General features: G+C 44.8%; 1 protein-coding gene across 1 annotated transcript; it reads left to right on the forward strand.

Moving 5' to 3' along the window:
* Positions 1–1,779: 1,779 nt before the first annotated feature.
* LOC149361254 (uncharacterized) lies at positions 1,780–19,135 on the forward strand. Its single transcript, XM_089568035.1, has 5 exons — positions 1,780–1,910; positions 6,607–6,761; positions 8,343–8,419; positions 9,030–9,107; positions 18,975–19,135. Exons 1-5 carry the CDS (start codon positions 1,791–1,793, stop codon positions 19,133–19,135), a joined length of 591 nt encoding a protein of 196 aa, XP_089424161.1. The 5' UTR covers positions 1,780–1,790.
* Positions 19,136–19,717: the final 582 nt, after the last annotated feature.

Genomic DNA, 19,717 nt, shown 5'->3' on the forward strand with positions numbered 1-19,717 from the left:
CTGACTGAAAGCGACACGTTAGAAATGCTTCAATCCATTTTAAGATGTTAGGATGCAAGTTCAGCTGCGAAAGTTTTAGCATCAAACGTCGGTGGGAAACTTTGTCGAATGCTTTAGCAAAGTCTAAAAAAATTGCGTCAGTCTGGATATTCAAGTCGAGGTTCGCATGCAGATCGTGAAGAAAGAGTGCTAATTGTGTGTTACAGGAATAGTTTTTACGAAATCCATGTTGTGCAGGGTGAAAGAATTTGTTACCATCCTTATTACTTTTAATAACATATTTTGAATCATTGTGCTGTAATTACCTTCGATTCCTAATATAATTGTCCGCATTAATCTTTGTAGCCTTGTTTTTATTTCTTTTAATAAGATATTTTGAATCATTGTGCTGTAATTACCTTCGATTCCTAATATTAGGCTTTCTTCTTTCATGAGAGGCTCAGGCAATGAACTTAAAATATTTCGTAATTTCTATTGCCTCGTATCAAAAAATTGCCATAAATCGACTGCTTGTCACTAAGAAACAACGAATGGAAGATTGTGCCAAGCTGTGTTACCATGTTGCCAAAAGGGTGAATTTCTTTTGAATTTCAGACAACGTTGTATGGAAGTATGCGTATTAGCTCTTCAGCGAAAAACCCATCGTTGCGGGCGACGTCATCTTAGCGGGAGAAAGTTTCCCTCACAACACCTGATTTTTAGGTCTAACAAAAAAGTATAAGGTTGAAGGTTGATTTCCGCAACTAGGTGTTGCGAGGACAGCTAGTGAAAAAGCTGCATAGACAGCTTGAGAGGTCCTGGATTCATCTATATAGTTGAGGAGGTTACAAAATTCAGAGTAGCGGAGAAATGAACTAGGTGAAAACTTTGTCGAAAATTTATATACTTTACACAGTTTAGCAGCTTCAGTGTCTTAAACGTTTTCAGTTTTCTTGGTGAAGAAACATCATTTTCAGTGTCAGCCTGGGGTCATTTTCTTTGCACTGTTTTTAGAAACGGTCGCATACAATATGATGGTCTTATTTACCCCTTAGAAAATGCTTGAAATGTATTTTTGTCAGTGTGATAACCGGCAATAAGGATGATTCTAATTAGACAACTCGCAGAATTCTTGAAACCTTAGAGAATCTTTTTATTCCATAAACATTCTCGTACACAGGCTGCTTTTGCACTCTCCTCTCCATACGAAAAGGGAAAGCTGGACGAGTCAGTCACTTTCCATCACTATAGGACCTTTAAGGTATCGTCAGAATGATAGCCTTCACTATCTTTTTATTTATTGGTGTCAAGCAAGCTAGGAGTGCAGATGAGGAGAAGGCGCCATTGTATACTTTCGACCTACGCGCTATTTCAGAACAAGGTGGCCAACATCAGGGGTTCAAGCAGATTATGGGGCGCCTCTCCTTTTCGAGAGTAAGTTTGCTTTGGTTTGGATTACGTAGGTTTAATGTACCGAAGAGAATGAAGCTATGAGAGACGCCGTACTGAAGGGCTTCGGAAATTTCGACCTTCTGGGGCTCTTTAACGTGCAATGAATGGGAGGCAAGTACTTTCTCTCTGTTTGCAGATGAGGGGTTGCAAAAGAAGCCTGTGGGCGAGACTTTTTTACGCAGAAAAAATCTTTCTGGAGGCCAGGTTACTCACAATTCTGCAAGTTGTCATTCAACATCGGTGCCTGTACCGTTCTTCTCAAAACGCAATGTGCTTCAGACGGCCTTGTCGAAGAAAAAAATCAACGCAGCTGATATATATTGCAACTTGACGCTTTCAGGTGAGACCAGAGCAGAACAATGAGTCGCTGCTCATTCATCTCCATCCTCATTTTGGGATTCATTACGGCATCCTGCTACAGTGAAAGACGCTTGGAATCTCTGCCTCCTGATTTCAGTGTGTATCAGGACGCCGCAAAGGTGTGTCCTGTCTTGAAATATATGAACACATTTGTATGTATAGAAAGATCAACAATTGACGCTAACGTAGGTTGGTTAAAGAGCTGGTAGTCTTCTAGCTAAAAGCGAAGGCAAAAGATGTCACAAAATTTCTCTTCGAGCCAAATGCTGCATGAAGACTCTATATTTAAGTTGGAACATCTCTTATGCTTAACAGTTGATTGCTTGGCTTCTTTTTATTTTTGACGGTCGCTCTTCGAAGTGTGAACTGGACTTCTGTTGTGTCAGGTATATTTGGTTCCCATTATTTTAAGCCCAGCGTTGCCCGCGTCCCGCTGAAACATGCGCAATTTATTTCTATGTAAGGGGCCCAGGTAACTTTATCCATGGTTTAAAATATAAAAGAACTCAACACTAACAAGTAAACAGAACTTCTGGCTGTTCACTAATGTGTTTTGTGGGTCAGGAAATTTTTTATTGAATTTAATAAGCAAATAAATTGAACCAAATTTTACTGTTATCACGTTTCTAGAGAAAATTTCTGGGTTCTATGGCAAGGCACGTAAAAAACGTGTAATACATGAGTATTTCGATGTTTTCCACAAATTAGTCCTGTTCTGCATTAAAAAAAAGGTCTAGAAATAATAAAAAAATCCGGCATAACCATGAGCCCGCGCACCGCGACAGCACTGCTTTCGAAAGGGGGATTAGTGGGCATAGCCGCCCCGCTGGTGCATGGACATAAATCTGTGGCGGGGTCAAAACTAGGTTGGCTGGATAAGTATGCTCGCTGACGGGCAAATTAGAAAGCGTAATTCCGAACGCCTCCGCTTCATGATGACAAAAAAGGTCCAGCTGTTATGAGCCCGGCGCTCAAACGCGGGTCTTCCGCTCCCATCCGCGATTAAGTATTACATTTCGCTGACCTCAATTTTGACTACCAAAGTTACTCATTAAGGAAGCTTACAACGATCGAGACCAAGGAAAGCGGAATGGTTTTTTTTTAAATGTAGTGTATATGATATTCACGAATAATTTATATCAACTGAATTAACATTTTATCAACTGTAATAAATTTAAGCCCAAAAAAACGAAAACTGCTCTTCTTTTCAAACCAGAATCCATAAAGAAACCACGCAAATGCAAAAAAAGAGATGGAAACGAAACAAAAAGTACAGATCGTAGAATTTAAACTGAGGTTTACATCACACACGTTATATTTATACAAGCGCCGTAACCATGCCTGAAAGAATGACAGTCACGTTAATATGGCATGCTGGTGTGTGTGGTGAAGTCTACACCAAAATAGACGACTTGTTTTTTCGTTAGCAAGGCTCAGGCTTTGCTGACGCAGTCGCGAATTGCTTGCTATACAGAGTATGTTTCGTAAATTTCTGCATTGTGTCAAGACACAAAGCTTTTCGAGACCCGCGTGCACCGAAACCAAGGCGTGCATTACTGCAGCCAAAGTAGAGGGTTCCAGAGCCGCTGCCAAACTCAGTTCTCACTAGCGGCATATCGTTTTTTCTTTTATAATTTGTGATCAATTATCTTTCAGGCTTGTCATGGAAAGCAATCACTGTCATGTTTAATTTGCTTCAGTAATGTTTGCTTCATTGATAAGCATGTGATAAGGAGCCTCGCATACATGTGTTTCATGTAAGAATAAGGCTGCAATTCCTCGAGCATGGAAGTGCGGGGCGTGCGTCCATCTGCAAATGTATTGCGCCGTTGAAGTTGTTTTTCTGAAATAATTGGCTCTAAACGTACACAAACCAATTTTATTAATGTCCTCGAGAGCTGAGTTTGATGCGTGCCTGAAAGCGATAATGATTATTCAGCTTATTACATACAGTAGTCAAAAACATATGGTGCAAGTTGCTTTCACCTATAGCGCTTCACGCAAGACCTTAATCAGGGCTGTTCCCGTGTCCTTCCGGTTGTACGGAACTGCGCCATGCTCATGCGAGATTCTTATTTTACCATGCTTCTATTGGAGCCAATGGAAACAACACGCCGTATCACGCAGTACATGTAACCTTTTCTCTGAATTTATATTCAAGTTTGAACATCCACAGTGACCCAGTGCCTACGGTGTTCTCAAGCCTTGCAGCGGGTGTTGTGTTTGCTTGGGAATGTAGCGCTAAAATCTGATGATTAGAGCTGAAACCCTTGTGAAATGTTGTTTTACTGCATGCTAAATAACGCTAGATGAGGAAATTATTAGCAGGCCTTCAAATACAATGCCTGAGAGCGGATACTTCTGATTTAGTAAAAGGTCTACTTGCGTTTCAGCAGAGTAATTAATTAACCAACTTAGCTTCGCTCGTATAATAATCCTGCTGAATTAGATTATTCTTGTTTGGACTTGCGGGACCTTCCTGAGGTTACGAGAAGATAAAACAACTTGATGCAGTGCCCATTTCTGAAAAACATTAGAGGGCACTGCGGAAACTACATTGGAGTAATGAGAAAGCCCTGACGCCTCCTCTTTGCTTCTAGTAGCTCCCCTTTGCCTCCTCTGTGCCGATTGTGACGTCGCGTCTGACAATCGGATCACATAAATCCCCTTAAAACACAGTTAATGCACCTTACTCGATCATTTTTTTCGCATTTAATTCACGAAGAATTCATATCATTCACACTTAATTCACTATTTTGACACAATCATTCCACAATTAATCATTTCATTTACACTTATTCATTTATTTGGAATTAATTTATTTATTTCACATTGATTTCGCAGTTTGGAATTGATTTTCTTTAATTCTGCTTTAATTCCTTCTAATGTATCATTAAGTCACATTAAGTCACATCAATCCACCTTAATTTATAGTTAATTCTCCTTAATTCACTCTAATGCACCTTAATTCTTATTTACTAGTGGCGTTTCTATAATTAGTTATTACTGATTAGATATCGACTAGCTCCAAAGCCCTTATCGTTTCACCTCGAAATTCATTTCGGAATTTCAAATTCTGCTGCCCGCGTTGACTCCGCCCACCTTTCCGCTCACGTGGCCCAACCACGTGGTACGCCACGTGGGGGCGCACGTGCTACGACACTTCCGGCGATTCAAATTTCGTACCACTTCGACCCAACCACACCCACTTTTTCACGCTCTTCTGGCTCTAATAAATTATTAAAGATCCGATCGACACCAAATTTTTTGCCCTCCATCCTCACATGATCCCCCTTTGATTACCACCACTATTTAAACACTATCTTTTTATGCGAAGCATATTACTAGAGGTACACTACAGCCCTTCGCCGTGGTTACACGCCGTGCACACCACGTGGTACAGTGACGTCACACCACGTGACATACCACGTGTCACATGACGTCACGACAGAGGAAGACGGGGGTCCACCTCGCGCCGTCGCTGTGGTTGCACGCCGTGCAGACCACGTGGTACAGTGACGTCACACCACGTGACATACCACGTGACACATGACGTCACGATAGAGGAAGACGGGGGTCCACCTCGCGCCGTCGCTGTGGTTGCACGCCGTGCAGACCACGTGGTACAGTGACGTCACACCACGTGACATACCACGTGACACATGACGTCACGACAGATCGCCGTCACGCGCTGGGAGAGGGAGAACGATGCCATCGCACAGACGCCGGAATGTCCTCGAGCGGTATTCCCGCGCATTTCGAACGCGCGTTCACACTCGGTGTAGGTGAAACGCTCGCTCCACCGGGCAGGCAGACGCGGCTTCCGTGGCAATCCAGGCGCTCACCGAACGCGCGTCTCGGGGTTAGTCGGCGTCCCGCTGTAGCCATGCCGTTGTCTTCCTCCACGACGAAGGCTTCTAGTGGTTGTATTAAAATGACCAAGTATTCAACCAAGGAAAGCCATGTATTACCAAGCCTAGCCACCAATATGCTTCGCATCTGACTAGGCTTAACCTTAGCTAAGCCTCAGCCATTTTTTATAGTTCTCCACAAGTGCTGCCGACACGTTTTGAGGGCACCAACCCGCCGACGTAGCCTAGTAATGCTTTCGCATTAGTAAGCAGAAGGGAGTTTAGGATCTCTGGACAAAGCCAACCGTTCATTGTGCACTTCTTGATGCATTATCATCGCAAATATATGGCTGAAAATAAGCCTGTTGATAGTCATAGCGCACACAACCTCAACTGTAGTGCAACCTGCAATGTTGCCGCAACCGTGACGTGCTAATTCTGGACCTTATGCGTTGTACTAAACCCATGAATTTGGTTCGGATCCATTACGCTAAACTGGCCCACAGACAGGTCTGTTAAAAATGTGAATACAGTCAAACTAACATTTTAACTACTAGCAGGCAGTGAGAAGTGCTTTTTTTCTCTGCTGGCGCTTCACAGCGAGATAAACAAATCGCCTAGGCATTATGGTTTTACGTGTATAACGTTTTGCTGCGGTGCCGTGCCGAAGACATATTCGCTTCAGAGCCCCCTAGTACACAACAAATGGATTTTTATGTGAGTACACTCCGTGATCATGGATTACTCTAATTGCGCTGTGAATAATTATCAAGTTTTTGTGCTTTAATGGTGACATTGCGCAGCTCTTGAAAGAAATATCTTCCTCAAAAGCTCACCTGTATACACTTCCAGTGGTTCTGTAACCACTTTTAAATCAACGCGCATGTTTAACGGCATTTCGATGGCTTTGAAAAGTCGGTCAACCATGATTTTACTTTGTATTTACTGCTCTTGTCTTCTGCAGTGCGTCGAGCTCAACAAAGTGTGGTACCTGACCTATTCCTCGGTGCCCTTGATGGAGCTTCCAAGTGATGTGTCATGCATACGCTTTGCGCCCGTCACTCCGTTCAAGAACGGCGAGTCCATGTCCCAACTTCGGTTTGACCCTAACGGCACTGTGTAAGTTGATCCCACCTTGCGCAGCCCGTTTCCTAAGACGAAGAGTTATCGAAAGAAAAACTCAAGCAACGAAAAGTTGCGCGCGCATAAAAGGCAGCACTCTACGATCCTCATCATCAGCAGCAGCAGCGGCAGTAACGGCCTCATTTCGTCTACTGAGGACAAAGCATCGCCCGTTGACCTTGAGTTAACCGGATCCTGTGCCAGCTGCGATCACCTTATCAGCGCATTCATGCTAACGCCATTCTTACACCCTCTTCAGGACTATGGTAACACTATTCCGTGCGTATTTCAAAACCTCTGTTTAAAAACATCAGCTGAGGTTTACCTCTGGTTAGACCGGGCAAGTTGCGTAAGCATCGTGGAGCCTGGTGGAGCGCAGCTGAAACAGTTGCTATGGCAACGGCGCTTCATCTGTTTGACCTCGCTGCGGCTAAAGGTCAACCGTGGCCACCACCGGGAGCTACGCGACGGCTAGAAACCTGGCGCAGTATCGTTGTTTTTCTTCTTTTCTATTTTTCATATTGTGTTTTGTTTTAATTTTATTTTTACTCTGTTTCTTTTCTCATTTTTTATTTGTTTTTTGTTACTTTTCTTTTTATTTTTTGTTATTGCCATTTTCTTATTTCATTTATTCTATTTATGAGACCCTTGCATTCACTAGATGAGCCTTTATTCATGCTCAAGCCGTGAGCCTTCGTGGCCGACTGGTAGCGTCTCCGCCTCAAATGGCAAAGGCTCGGGTTCGATTCCCAGCCTCGACACAGTTTTTAAAGATGTAGCGGTCCTGCCGCCTGGTGGAGCGCGGCTGAAACGGTTGCTATGGCAACGGCGCTCCATATGGTTGACATCAGCCACCGCCGGGAGCTACACGACGGCTTGAAAGGTGGCGCAGGATTTCTTACGCAAAAAAAATAACAAGTGCGGGAAACGGGTCTATCAAAGGAACGACATCAGGATCATAACCCTTTCTCTCTGTCATATGCATTGAGGACGCTATGACAATCTCAAAACTACGGGTTTAACATATCTTCTTTGATTAAAGTTATGTGCTCCTGGCAGCAGAGACATAGTGCTACTATCTGCATGTCCAGGAAAGCCACCTAACACAAGGCGGTTATTCTGCTATCGTAAAACGCCTAAGCCCGAAACGCGATACAGTGCTATCTGATGACCGTGCTTTTAATTGAAAGTATCGAGCACACAGGAAGCTTTCGTGCATGAATGTAAGCGCATGACTACCGTTCTCAATCGCAGTTTACACAGCGAGAACGTGAATGAAGCTTACATATATCTTTTTACGCTTGCCTGCAGAATTCTGGTAACTGAACTTGCTTCGACACCATTCCGAAACGTGACTAATTTGGAAAGGTCCCATTCATTTTTGCATGAGCATTACTTCAACTCTTGACTTTTTCGTTTTTCTTCCACTGCTTTAAACGGACAGTGTGTTTGATTTAGATAACTTTAGATAGGTTTAGATAATTTTCCACATTAGGGCGGAAATGTACCTTTCTATATGTTTTATTTTCTCTGCTCACTGCCACGTTTTCTCACTACACGTTAAAACTGCTTTTTCAGGTACGTCAGAAGCATATACCATTCTGCACAAGGACAGGACTCAAAAAATGTTATTTACACATATCACCTGCCTGATGGTAAGCATACGTTACCAGTGACGTATGTTAAACTCATTCCGTAACCGACGTAGTTGTGAGTATTCAAGGCCGCCGCCTGGGCTCAGTGGTTAAGGCGCTAGGCTGCTTACCCGAAAGACGCGGGTTCGATCCCTGCAGCGGCGGTCGAATTTCGATGGAGGCGAATTCCTGGAGGCCACGTACCGTGTGATGTCAGTGCACTTTATAGAGCTCAATGTGGTAGAAATTTTCGGAGCCGTTCACTACGGCGCGTCTCATAGCCTGAGCCACTTTAAGACGTTAAACCTCCATAAACCAGAAGCAGCGTAAATGGTTGAGAAATGTGTTAAAGGAACAGAGAAAAAAAAACAAAAATTGTTCACGCGAGTTAGCAATCTTTAGCTACACTTCGCTTGATATCAACGGAAGGCAGTGCGGTCTTGAGGCTGAAGGCGCTAAACTACCACTCTGTGTTGCAGCTTATTTCACCGTAGGCATTTATACAGTAGTCAAATACTACCGCAATTCAAGTAATATCGCGTTTGTTAGCATTCCCCGGGACTGAGCCATGCAGAACATTTATGACATGTTCCTATTTTTGTTTTTACTCGTCCTTGGCTATGTGTTTCAGGAGGTTCCCACAAATTCTACGTCTTCTATAGTGACTGTGACGCCTGTAAAATATATGGCTTCGAGAACCTTAACAAAGGTAAGCGCTTTACTGCATATATATATATATATATATATATATATATATATATATATATATATATATATATATATATATATATATAACATGTTCCTACTGTGGGGTTTTCATTGGGGAGATAAACACGTTCTCCCCGTTTAACCGCGGCTGACCCAGTTCAAGACCGCGTGGACCCCACCCCGTGGTCGCGAGCGGTCGCCGACCACGGCGAGCGCCCGGTCCCAAGGAGAAGAGACCCGTCACCCCCCCGCACGCGCGCAGCAAAACGACATCCGGGGCGGTGTTGCTGCGACGCGAGCGCCCTCCCCTGTTAGCTAAAGTAACACAACTGAGGCGGGTGCCTTGCGGGGGAGCTAACCGCAGTTGAGGTGCATTGCGGGAAAGTGAACCACAGTGGGCGAGAGTGGCATATCAGTGTGCCAATGGAAAGTCAGTATGTTTCCTTTAACGAAGCGTATACTTCTATATATCCGCCCGCACGCACACACACACACGCGCGCGCGCGCACGCGTACACACGCACGCACACACACGCACACACACACACACACACATGCCACAACACTTAGCTGGCGTATTTATATTAATAATGGCGACGGCAGTTTGCCGTATGCGAAGGTTGAGGCAGTGTACGCGAAAGTGGTGCGGGAAACGAGAAGAAAATCACAGTGCAAGCACTCCTGCAAGAGCATGTTTTTCAAAAGCAGCGGCAACGTATTTTGGCCGAAGTTTTTAGGGCGGTCTTATGAGGAGCATGGAAAGGTGTGAACCATACTGGCTAGTATTTGATGCTTAGAGCGGCGTGAATGATAATTTATCGTGCACAAAAGGACTAGCCATTCTCACAATGAAGCTACTGACGCGCATGAGGTAACAAGCGGGAAAAAAAATAACCGACGATTTTGTTCGTAATACTAAAGGCGACGTAGGCGCGCTAGCACGATATGTACGTACTCTTCACATAAGTTAGTTATGATGCATATGCGGACAATGTAAGCGGCAATAGGGGTGACGAAGTCTCTTCCTCTCCACTTGGTAGCAGCGCTGCCGCGTAACCGGTTTTCCTCCAGCAGGCCGGAGGCGCGATACGCTGCGTTCCACGTGGCTGCAGCTGCTGGTGCGTACCGATGTCGTCCTTCCCACATGGCTGCAGCTGCCACGACTCTGGTTGTCCTCCTTCAACAGTTCACTGTGAGATTTCACCAGGACATGTGACAAATTTTTTGCTACACACCCACCCAGTATTTACGCACAGAAAGGAAAGCGGCATTTCCCTCTCCCCACTTTTCCATCCACTACCTGTCACACTCGGTTCATCTTCGCTCTCACACTAACATTTCCCCCTTTTATGAAAACTTGGGAAACAGATTGTTCACTCTTCTCCACTTTGCACCTGCCAACCATGGCAGCTGCCAGGTGCAGGCTAGCACTTTAAAGGCTCGCCAATGTTCATCGCACAAAGCAAATTATTTTTCGGTAACTTTCACCGGTGCAGATTGCCGTTTAGGCCGCAGTTATTGACCACGAAAAGAAAATTTTAGTTATCATTCATATGTTCAAAGCTTCTCGGGCCGTTTTTGATTAAACAGGGCAGTACATCGATTCTCAGACTCAAGGTGTTGATTGCATGTTGATTACTACACATCGCGGAACAACTGGACACAATATGAGCAGATTTAGTGCAGCGTCTAACCTATAATTGGTTTTTTAAAAGTTCGCCTTAACCGTGTGGTAGTTAGGCAACACTGGCACGCTCGGGATCCGTGACGAGATAAGCCGACAGTAACATGCCTGCTCGCGAATGAACTACCTGAAGTGAGCAAAGAGGAATGGATTGCTCGTTGTATAGGCTAGGAGTGCGGGTGGTTAAAGGAGGAAGTTGGTGGAGGCGCAGTTTAGAAAGGCCAGCGTTTTTCCTTTTAAAGCGAAAGCTTTACTACTTGCACTTTCAACCTTTGCCGTGGCGCGGCAGTGCCACCATTGACCTTTAGGTGACCTCTGTTTGACGTCATGTGTCACATCACGCCGAAGAGAAGGGCGACCGACTCGCGCCGTCGCAAGCCGCGGCGGTGCCTCCACCGGCGCCCAATTCCTGCGCTCTCCGCTAGGAGCGCAACAGGTGCTTTGTGACGTCGCGCCGAAGAGAAGGGCGACCGACTCGCGCCGTCGCAAGCCACTGCGGTGCCACTACCGGCGCCTAACTCCTGCGCTCTCCGCTAGGAGCGCAACAGGTGCTTTGTGACGTCCCGCCGAAGAGAAGGGCGACCGACTCGCGCCGTCGCAAGCCGCGGCGGTGCCACCACCGGCGCCTAACTCCTGCGCTCTCCGCTAGGAGCGCAATTGTGGCGTTACGCTGAAGAGGTTAGGCTCGACTCACGTCCCTACAAAGCAGTAGCTGTGCCAACCACCAGCGGCTTAACATTCCTTCGCGATCTCGCGCCGTCCGTGTGCGACGGCGGTGCACATGAACGGCGGCCTGACTGGACTGGATTGTACTGTACTGGATTGGATTGGATTGGATTGGATTAGATTAGATTACATTAGATTACATTGGATTGGATTACACTGGATTGGATTGTACAAAAGATGCATCGCCACAAGTCTAACCGCAAGCACCACCACCATCTACACTACCAGCTGAACCATGGCGTAGGTACGGATATTGCTTTCGCAATTACCGGGTTTAACCAAGCTAAGCTGCAGCGAATTTTTTCTCCCTAGCTTCTGCCCTGTCTCGGCGACTTCACCATATTGTCGAGCGGCCGGACTCAAGTAGGCGCGCTTTCTGCTCCGCACCGACCGTACGCGACAGCTTTGCAGCAGACGACGGTGCTATCGGGTTATGACATCATTCATCATGCTAAACATGGTCATCGCTTCCAGGGGAAGAAGCTTACAGCCGATAACTTCATATCACAATTTGTACCTCAGGCCGACCCGTTACACCCTGCTTCTTTTTAAAGTAGACATAGTAACGTCGTGGCTAGTACCCGCAACGTAAGAGCACACTTTATTGGTACACCGCATAATGACTCCTCTGAGCATTCCGACGCATACGGCACTGCGAAAGAACTACGTGGTTACAAATTAATGTATCTTCACCACGGTGGAAGATATACAGGTGAAGGCACAGCGGCCCGCGCCGATCTCAGATAAAGTCCCCTAGTGTCCAGAAGTGCCACGAGATGGCTGTTCGCTCAGCGGCCCGGGCCGTTGTGGTAGGCAATGCTTTTGATAGATAGATAGATAGATAGATAGATAGAACTTTTATTCACGTCAATTGCCAGACAACATAAATCAGGCCTACCAAAGCCTCAAAGGGCTTGAGTGGCAGCGCCTGGCAGACAGCTAACATTGGCAAAACAAAGGAAAATAGAGACGTTGCAATGAACTTTGCAAAAAAAGAAAATGGTCACCAAACAGAATGAAACAAATATATAACTATTACAACATCAAGAAAGATAACAGTGATTTGAAATTAATACAGTAAATAGCTGAAATAACTACGGGGCAGGAAGCAACACGGAGACATACCGCAAAGTTTTTTTCAGGGTGTATTTAGTTTTCATGCGGAGTACAGTAGGAGGCAAGCTATTGAAACAGGCAGGTACATAGTAATGACGTGTGCGCTTACCGTACCGGGTTGAGGAGCGAGGAATGCAGTAGCGGTATTTTGGTCTTAAATCCCGAGCAGGGACATATGGAACGGTGAACTGACTGTACCAGAAGTGTTTTAGCACAATAGTTTCTGTTAATAAAGAGTTAAAACTTGGAAGCTTTAGTCTTCTAAAAATATCAATGTCATTACCAATGGACAGGTCGTAAGCAATATTCTTTAGAAGCAAACGCAAAAGCGAATTCACCCTATGTTGCCAGCGAACCGTGCAGTGACCATAAACAGTAATTCCGTACCTAAGTACACTATAGGCTAGAGCATGTACAACACATTTACGGACAGAAAAAGGCATAAAATATCTAATGTTATACAGGACACACGATACAGCACGAAGCCTTTGGCAAACAAAAGAAAGGTGCGATTTCCAAGAGAGATCACTGTCGAAGGTCAGGCCAAGATATTTGACCGAATGCGCATATTCAACTGGTACACAGTTGCAATTAAGACAAGAGGAAGTATGCAAATAAACAAGGTCAGTTAATTCAACTTGTTTTAATGGGTTATGAAAACAGATCAGTTTTGTTTTAGAAGTATTAACATTAATAAGATTAAACTTAAACCAGTCCATGGCTTTAATAGCAGCTATCTGTAATGCTGTAACAGCATCAGTGTATTTCTTTGCACATGCAACAATAACAGTGTCATCAGCATACTGAAACAGCAAAGATGGCACACTGTTAGCAAGGTCGTTAACGTATAGATTGAATAATAAAGGACTTAATATAGAACCTTGCGGGACTCCAGAGGTAATTGCCGTGAAATCGCTATGGAATCTTGAAATCGACACATATTGGCGCCTATCTTGTAAAAAGTTAGTAAGCAGTTCCAAAAACGAACCTCGAAATCCCAGCGCAGAAAGTTTATCAAGCAAAAGAACGTGGCAGATGCTATCAAAAGCCTTGCTAACGTCCAGAAAAAGAGAACATGCGACTTGATTCTTATCAAAAGCTGAATTTAGCACGTCAGAGAATTCTTCAAGAAGAGCCGTTGTTCCTTTTCCTGCTATAAAGCCGTACTGACAAGGTGATAGAACACTGTGCGTATTCAAAAAATTCGTCATGGTGAGTAATAGATGCTTCTCAAAAATTTGGCCAATGCATGGTAGAATAGAGATAGGTCGGTAATTACTCATAATGTTTCTGGAGCCACCCTTGTACAAAGGTATAACTTTAGCAGTTTTCATTGAAGCAGGTATTATACCAGTAGAAATGATAGTGTTAAGGATAACTAGTAGAACACCTTTAATTACTTCAAAATTTCTGCACAATTCAGAAATCGTGAGGCCGTCATGACCAGGAGATTTGCTACGTTTAAGACTGAAAAGTATACACCTTAAATCACTTTCAGTAATATCAGGAAGGAAAGCAGATTCCATCACACTGAGAGGCATAGGACAGTCGGTAGGAGGGGTTCGAGATGCACCAGAGACCAGAGAAAAAAAATTGTTGAAGTCATTCGCAATGCTCTGTCCATCTTGATGAAAATGCGAGATGAAATATGTATCATTGTAGATAGCAGCGCTCCCTCCTTTCAGACTATTCACCAATGACCATGTTTTCTTGCTGTTAAAACGTGCGTCATTAAACTGAGACCTAAAGTGGTTGCGCTTGGCCAGACGGATCATGGCGTTGACACGGTTTCGTTCATGTTTAAACTGCAGTCGTAACTGAGAACAGTTTGGGGAACGTCTTGATCGAGCCCAGAGCAGATCCTTCTCTTTAATGGCTGCCAATATTGCGGGAGACATCCACTTATTGTCTAAATTTCGTTGTTTAACATTCACCATGCGGGAAGATTCTGCTTTGTGTGAACGAAAAACATCGACGAACCGATCATATAGGTCCGCAGGGGACACACTGTGTATAAAAGAATCCCAATCATGCTTTGCTATTCTTTCGTCAAGACGCTTATAATCAAGTACTGAGACCTTTTGCTGGCTGTGCATAGATGCAGGATGGCTGGAACTATCTGTTAACGAGCAACAAATGAAATAGTGGTCTGCAAGCTTGACCTCAACCACAGCAGACCGCACCGACAGGTTTTGAGAACGCACGTTGATGTGGTCGATGCAAGACGCGACCAGCTGCCCAGCTAAGTATTCCTCACGTGTAGGGCTGTGGATTGTAGTCGCTAGCCCCCACTTTGATAAAGTGTCCAGATAATCTGCGACCGTTGACACAGTGGGACGTAAAATATCGATATTCATATCACCGATAATGCACACGTGTTCTTCGCGGGAGAACGATGATAATGCAAAATCTAGCTCAGCTAAAAAGATTCGACCGTTATAACACGTAGGGCGGTAAATTGTGAGAAGAACCAGCGACAACCAAGGTGTACTGAGGCGGAGCGCAACTACTTCTGCTTGAGTGAAAGGAACACTAATTTCAGAAACGGACCAAGAATCCTTAACAAAAACTGCGATTCCTCCTCCCATTCTTTGTAAACGAGTGTAAGAATATAACTGGTAGCCTGGCAGCGAGAACTGTAGTAACACGTCTGACGAAGCGTTCACTTCCGTGAGAGCAATGACGTCAAAACTTAAGTGAAAAGGGGGAATTAACGCACAAAAATGGTCCCAGTGTTTCCGTATACTGCGAATATTAACATGAGTAAACTGAAATGAATTGCCTGTTTGATACTGAAAGAACTTCCGGACTTCAGAAAAATCGGAACACTTCACGAAACCTGTATCAGACATGGTTATGTTAGTTTCTCAAGATCCGAAAACTTGTTGATGCGAATGAGAGGTGCGCCTTCGGACCGCTTTGCAAGGACCTTCCCATTTTTGGTCCAGACGAACTCAAAACCCTTTTGTTTGCCCCGAGACCTTGCTAGTCGGAACAGCTCGCGATTAACCCGAGACAGGTTATCGTTAAAAAACAGCCGAGGAGACTGGTCGTCTTGCACCAAATCAGGAAGGCCCTTCCGAGCTCCGAGCCATCTCTGCTTAACAGAAACCGACTGAGTCTGTACTAGGATCGGTGGGATATAGTCGCCTCTGGACGGTAGCCGATGGACTGCTGAGATATCTGCTGGTTGAAAATCGGTAATGTTTAGTTTGCCTGCTAAGGTACTTAAGAAAGTGTGCAAGTTTTCATCAGATTTGACCGGAAGGCCGTGAATCTCGAAGTTACATCGTCTGCTGTATTGTTCGAGATCATTTATCTCTCCACTCATCCTGTCAATCACTTCTTTCTGGGAAACTACTGTTGAAGACATTGATTGAACTTGTGACCGAAGATCTGCAAGCTCAGCCTGATTAGTGGTCACTCCAGCAAGCACAGAGTCATACCGTGACGAAAGGAAGTCAATAGCTGACTGTATGTCCTCGACTGCTGAAGCAACCTTTTCACTAGCTTCCTTGACCAACAACAGTTCTTCCATTTTCCCCATCAGTGCTGATACAGTGGTAGTCAAAGTATCCAGCTTCACATTCAGAGCAGACAGTTGCTGCGAGAACGAACCACCATCGGGGTTGGATGCTACGTCAGGTTGCGCCACCGAATCATCCTTGCATGAAGGACACTTCCATGTTTCACGTGTTACCGTACTCATCTTCTTGTAGGCGTTATCAGTAACTGACGAGCAGTTTTTCCCCAAGTGAAATTCGCCCTCACAGGCACAGCAAGTCATAAATTTCCCATCTTTCGGTATGGCTTTTGAGCAAGAAGTACACAAAGAAGACATGGTGCAGTCAGCGGCAAAACACGAAAAGTGATGAATTACAACAGGTGTAACCAACACTCACCTGCCAAAAGCGAAGCAAACGTTTAGACCGGGACAAAGGTTTGCCGCTGACTGCAACGGTCCACGAAGTTGACGGTCTTTAAATAGTCGGTGATCGGCGCCAGGGGGACATCTTTGGCAGGTCCAGAGCGAATGAAGGCAAGGATGGCTTGCGATGTCGAAACAACAGCTTTCTTGAGCCGCATGCGCAGATCAGTCACCCGAAGCAGTTGCGAAGGTGATAGCCGTTGAAGATACGAGCCGCTTTCCGGCTGATACTGTCCCCTGGCTTGCAGAGCTCACCTGCCAAAAGCGAAGCAAACGTTTAGACCGGGACAAAGGTTTGCCGCTGACTGCAACGGTCCACGAAGTTGACGGTCTTTAAATAGTCGGTGATCGGCGCCAGGGGGACATCTTTGGCAGGTCCAGAGCGAATGAAGGCAAGGATGGCTTGCGATGTCGAAACAACAGCTTTCTTGAGCCGCATGCGCAGATCAGTCACCCGAAGCAGTTGCGAAGGTGATAGCCGTTGAAGATACGAGCCGCTTTCCGGCTGATACTGTCCCCTGGCTTGCAGAGCTCACCTGCCAAAAGCGAAGCAAACGTTTAGACCGGGACAAAGGTTTGCCGCTGACTGCCCAATGGGGAATGCGCGTTTTTTGAATGCCTTTTTCCTGAAACCTGTTGCCCATAATAAGAAGAAAACACTTTTGCCGCTTTGTTTCCGTACCACTTCGTTGCCAACTGCATTTTTATGAAGCAGCGGCTTCGCGTTGGTTTAGTTGAAGGCGAAGAAGGCGATGAGTTCTGGCGGGTTTTTTGAACCTGCTACAAGAATAATTGCCGGCGCCCTGATAACCGAGCATGTACCCATCGGTCGTCTTTTTTGTTCTCTTAAATTTGGCTCGTTGGTTTGTGCGTTGGTTGGCCCGTTCATTCCTTCGCCTGCTGCGCGCCCTGCTCGTTGTTTCACTAGTTAGCTCGTTGGTTCGTTCTTTAAATAATTGTAGCATTTGCTTTCGTGCGCGCCGCTCATTCGTACTTCCATGCATTTGCTTATTATATCATTCGTTTACTCAGTCGTTTGCTTCCTCTTGATTTATCCGCTCGTCTGGATGTGTTTTTTTCGACTTTCTCCCGATAGCTCATTCAAGCACGCACATGTTTTACGCTATGTTTTCAGCAGTCCACTTGCTTTAATTTGCGTGAACTAAAAGTACAACTATGTTTCCAGAGCACCTACTGTAAAATAACTATAACTCACTTGTGGGGTGACATGCTGCCCACTCCACCACATTGCAATATCAAGCGCACCATTAAACTTCTACTCGCTGCTCTGTAAGGCATAAGGAATGATTAACCTTAATAGTATTAACACGCTAATAACATATTATTTTGGTCTTCGCTTCTGCCACTAATGCAAGGGTGCTGTCAAACTTTTACTGTACCACAGTGTGCAGTAGAACGATGAATGTAATGAATTTTATTTACTTTTTGCTACACATTTCATTCGTACCATACTTTATTGCGCGCCACTGTTTCGTTACTGAATTTTGCTGGTCTTGCCTTTCCGACCCATGCCAGTAACTCGTCTCACTGCGCATAAATATTTTTTCTTATAATTACAAAGGCAATATTATCGCTCACATTTTACTGGGCGATGCTTGGGAACGGCAACCCCGAAATACTTTTTTTCGTAATCAGGAGGTATTGCTAACAATGTATGCGATCAGAACTGTTACATTGTGCAGTTTACCAAGGCGTTTGCTCATTAACGCTCGGTAGGTAACGGTTTCAGTGAATTTAAGCAAAACAATGAAAATAAAACACCGTGATTGCACTGAAAGCCACTTGCGGTTTTCAGCAAAGCACTTGCGGCCCATTGCTGCAGTTTACCGACTATTACCGTGCCGCTGCGGACGCACAGGCGTAAAACCGCACCGCCGTGGACCGCACTCAGGTTGCTTAAAGTGCCACGACGATGCTGCTGATGACAGCGCAGGGAACAGTTCATGCCATGCGAACGGCTTTTGTGACGTAAACGAGCCGTGCGATATCAGCATGGTTGCTATCGGAACAAGGTGTTTCATTTATGTTTTCTTTCTTGGGGCGATGTTTGCCCGCTTCATCGACACTGGCGCTGCGATCAGCGGCCCGGTTCGGATGACGCGGCTGGTACTTTATCTGGCCGCTTGCGGCCAGTGCGCCGCCCGCGCAGTGTCCTCACCTACATATCAATTACACCGTGATCTTGACTGATGTGTTATTTCATTGCTTATTATTACCATGTTCAATGATGCACACTATACTACCATTTTGCTAGTTATAATCCAAACCTTGATTTCGCTTTCGCAAGGATGGTTAGTCATCGTAAACCTAAGCCCTTAGAAAACTTCGCAATGTTTCTTTCCATTACCTAACTGTAGTCATCGCATTATGTCTGTCTCGCCCTTTCTTTTTCAGAAAAAGGCTGCCTTATGTATGTTACCGAAAGCGCCTTGGAAGAAGAAAACTCTTACTGCCATTACATTTTTGACCTCATCTGCGGCCCTTCGCCGAAGTACATAAGGTCAGATGCCAGCTGCCTCGCTCTACACAGACGGGAAACAGCAGGCGTGAAATAAAATGTGTTGCTGAGTGCCTTCAAGTTCTGAATGTATTTCACGTTATGATTTGCAGTGGCCCGAATAAGGTAATCGTTTCTTCTAATAGTTCGCAGCTAGGAAGCTTCCACTAAACTAATGACCTCATACTAGAGGGAACAAATTCGCCATCGCTTTTTAGATTTTAGCTTTTTTATCTCCGGTTCGTTCAGCTGATTGTTTGCGGCATCATATCATGCGATTCAAAAATAATTAACACCGAATGTTATGATGCAACTCCAGCCAAATCTCCTCAACGAAGCACCTGCAGATGTCTTTACCATGCGAAAAATGTTTTACCGTTAGGTGATTACATTAAAATTTTGCAACCTCTAATGTAGCGGTCGCGTTAACGCCTACTGAGATTAAAAGGGTATTTCATGTGATGTAGAAAAGGCTTTCTTTTAGAGCACAATGCAACTCAGTCAACAAGGCAGTGTTTGTTGAATAATTATTATTTAATTATCCGACCAAACCACGTCTGTCTTGTACAAAGCCAAAATGAGGAGATTTCCTACAAAGGCACGTCCCAATTTTCTGCATTTAATGATGAATAAAAGTAAA

The sequence above is a fragment of the Amblyomma mixtum genome, chromosome 2 (genome assembly GCF_055824585.1).
Source record: "Amblyomma mixtum isolate Tamu chromosome 2, ASM5582458v1, whole genome shotgun sequence".
Classification (NCBI taxonomy): Eukaryota; Metazoa; Arthropoda; class Arachnida; order Ixodida; family Ixodidae; genus Amblyomma; species Amblyomma mixtum.

What these genes read in the sequence shown, in the direction of transcription:
- LOC149361254 (XM_089568035.1), top strand. Translation starts at nt 1,791, where the DNA reads ATGAGTCGCTGCTCATTCATCTCCATCCTCATTTTGGGATTCATTACG. An exon ending in TTTGACCCTAACGGCACTGT is followed by an intron (nt 6,762 to 8,342) that starts GTAAGTTGATCC and finishes CTGCTTTTTCAG; the next exon opens with GTACGTCAGAAGCATATACC. An exon ending in CACATATCACCTGCCTGATG is followed by an intron (nt 8,420 to 9,029) that starts GTAAGCATACGT and finishes TATGTGTTTCAG; the next exon opens with GAGGTTCCCACAAATTCTAC.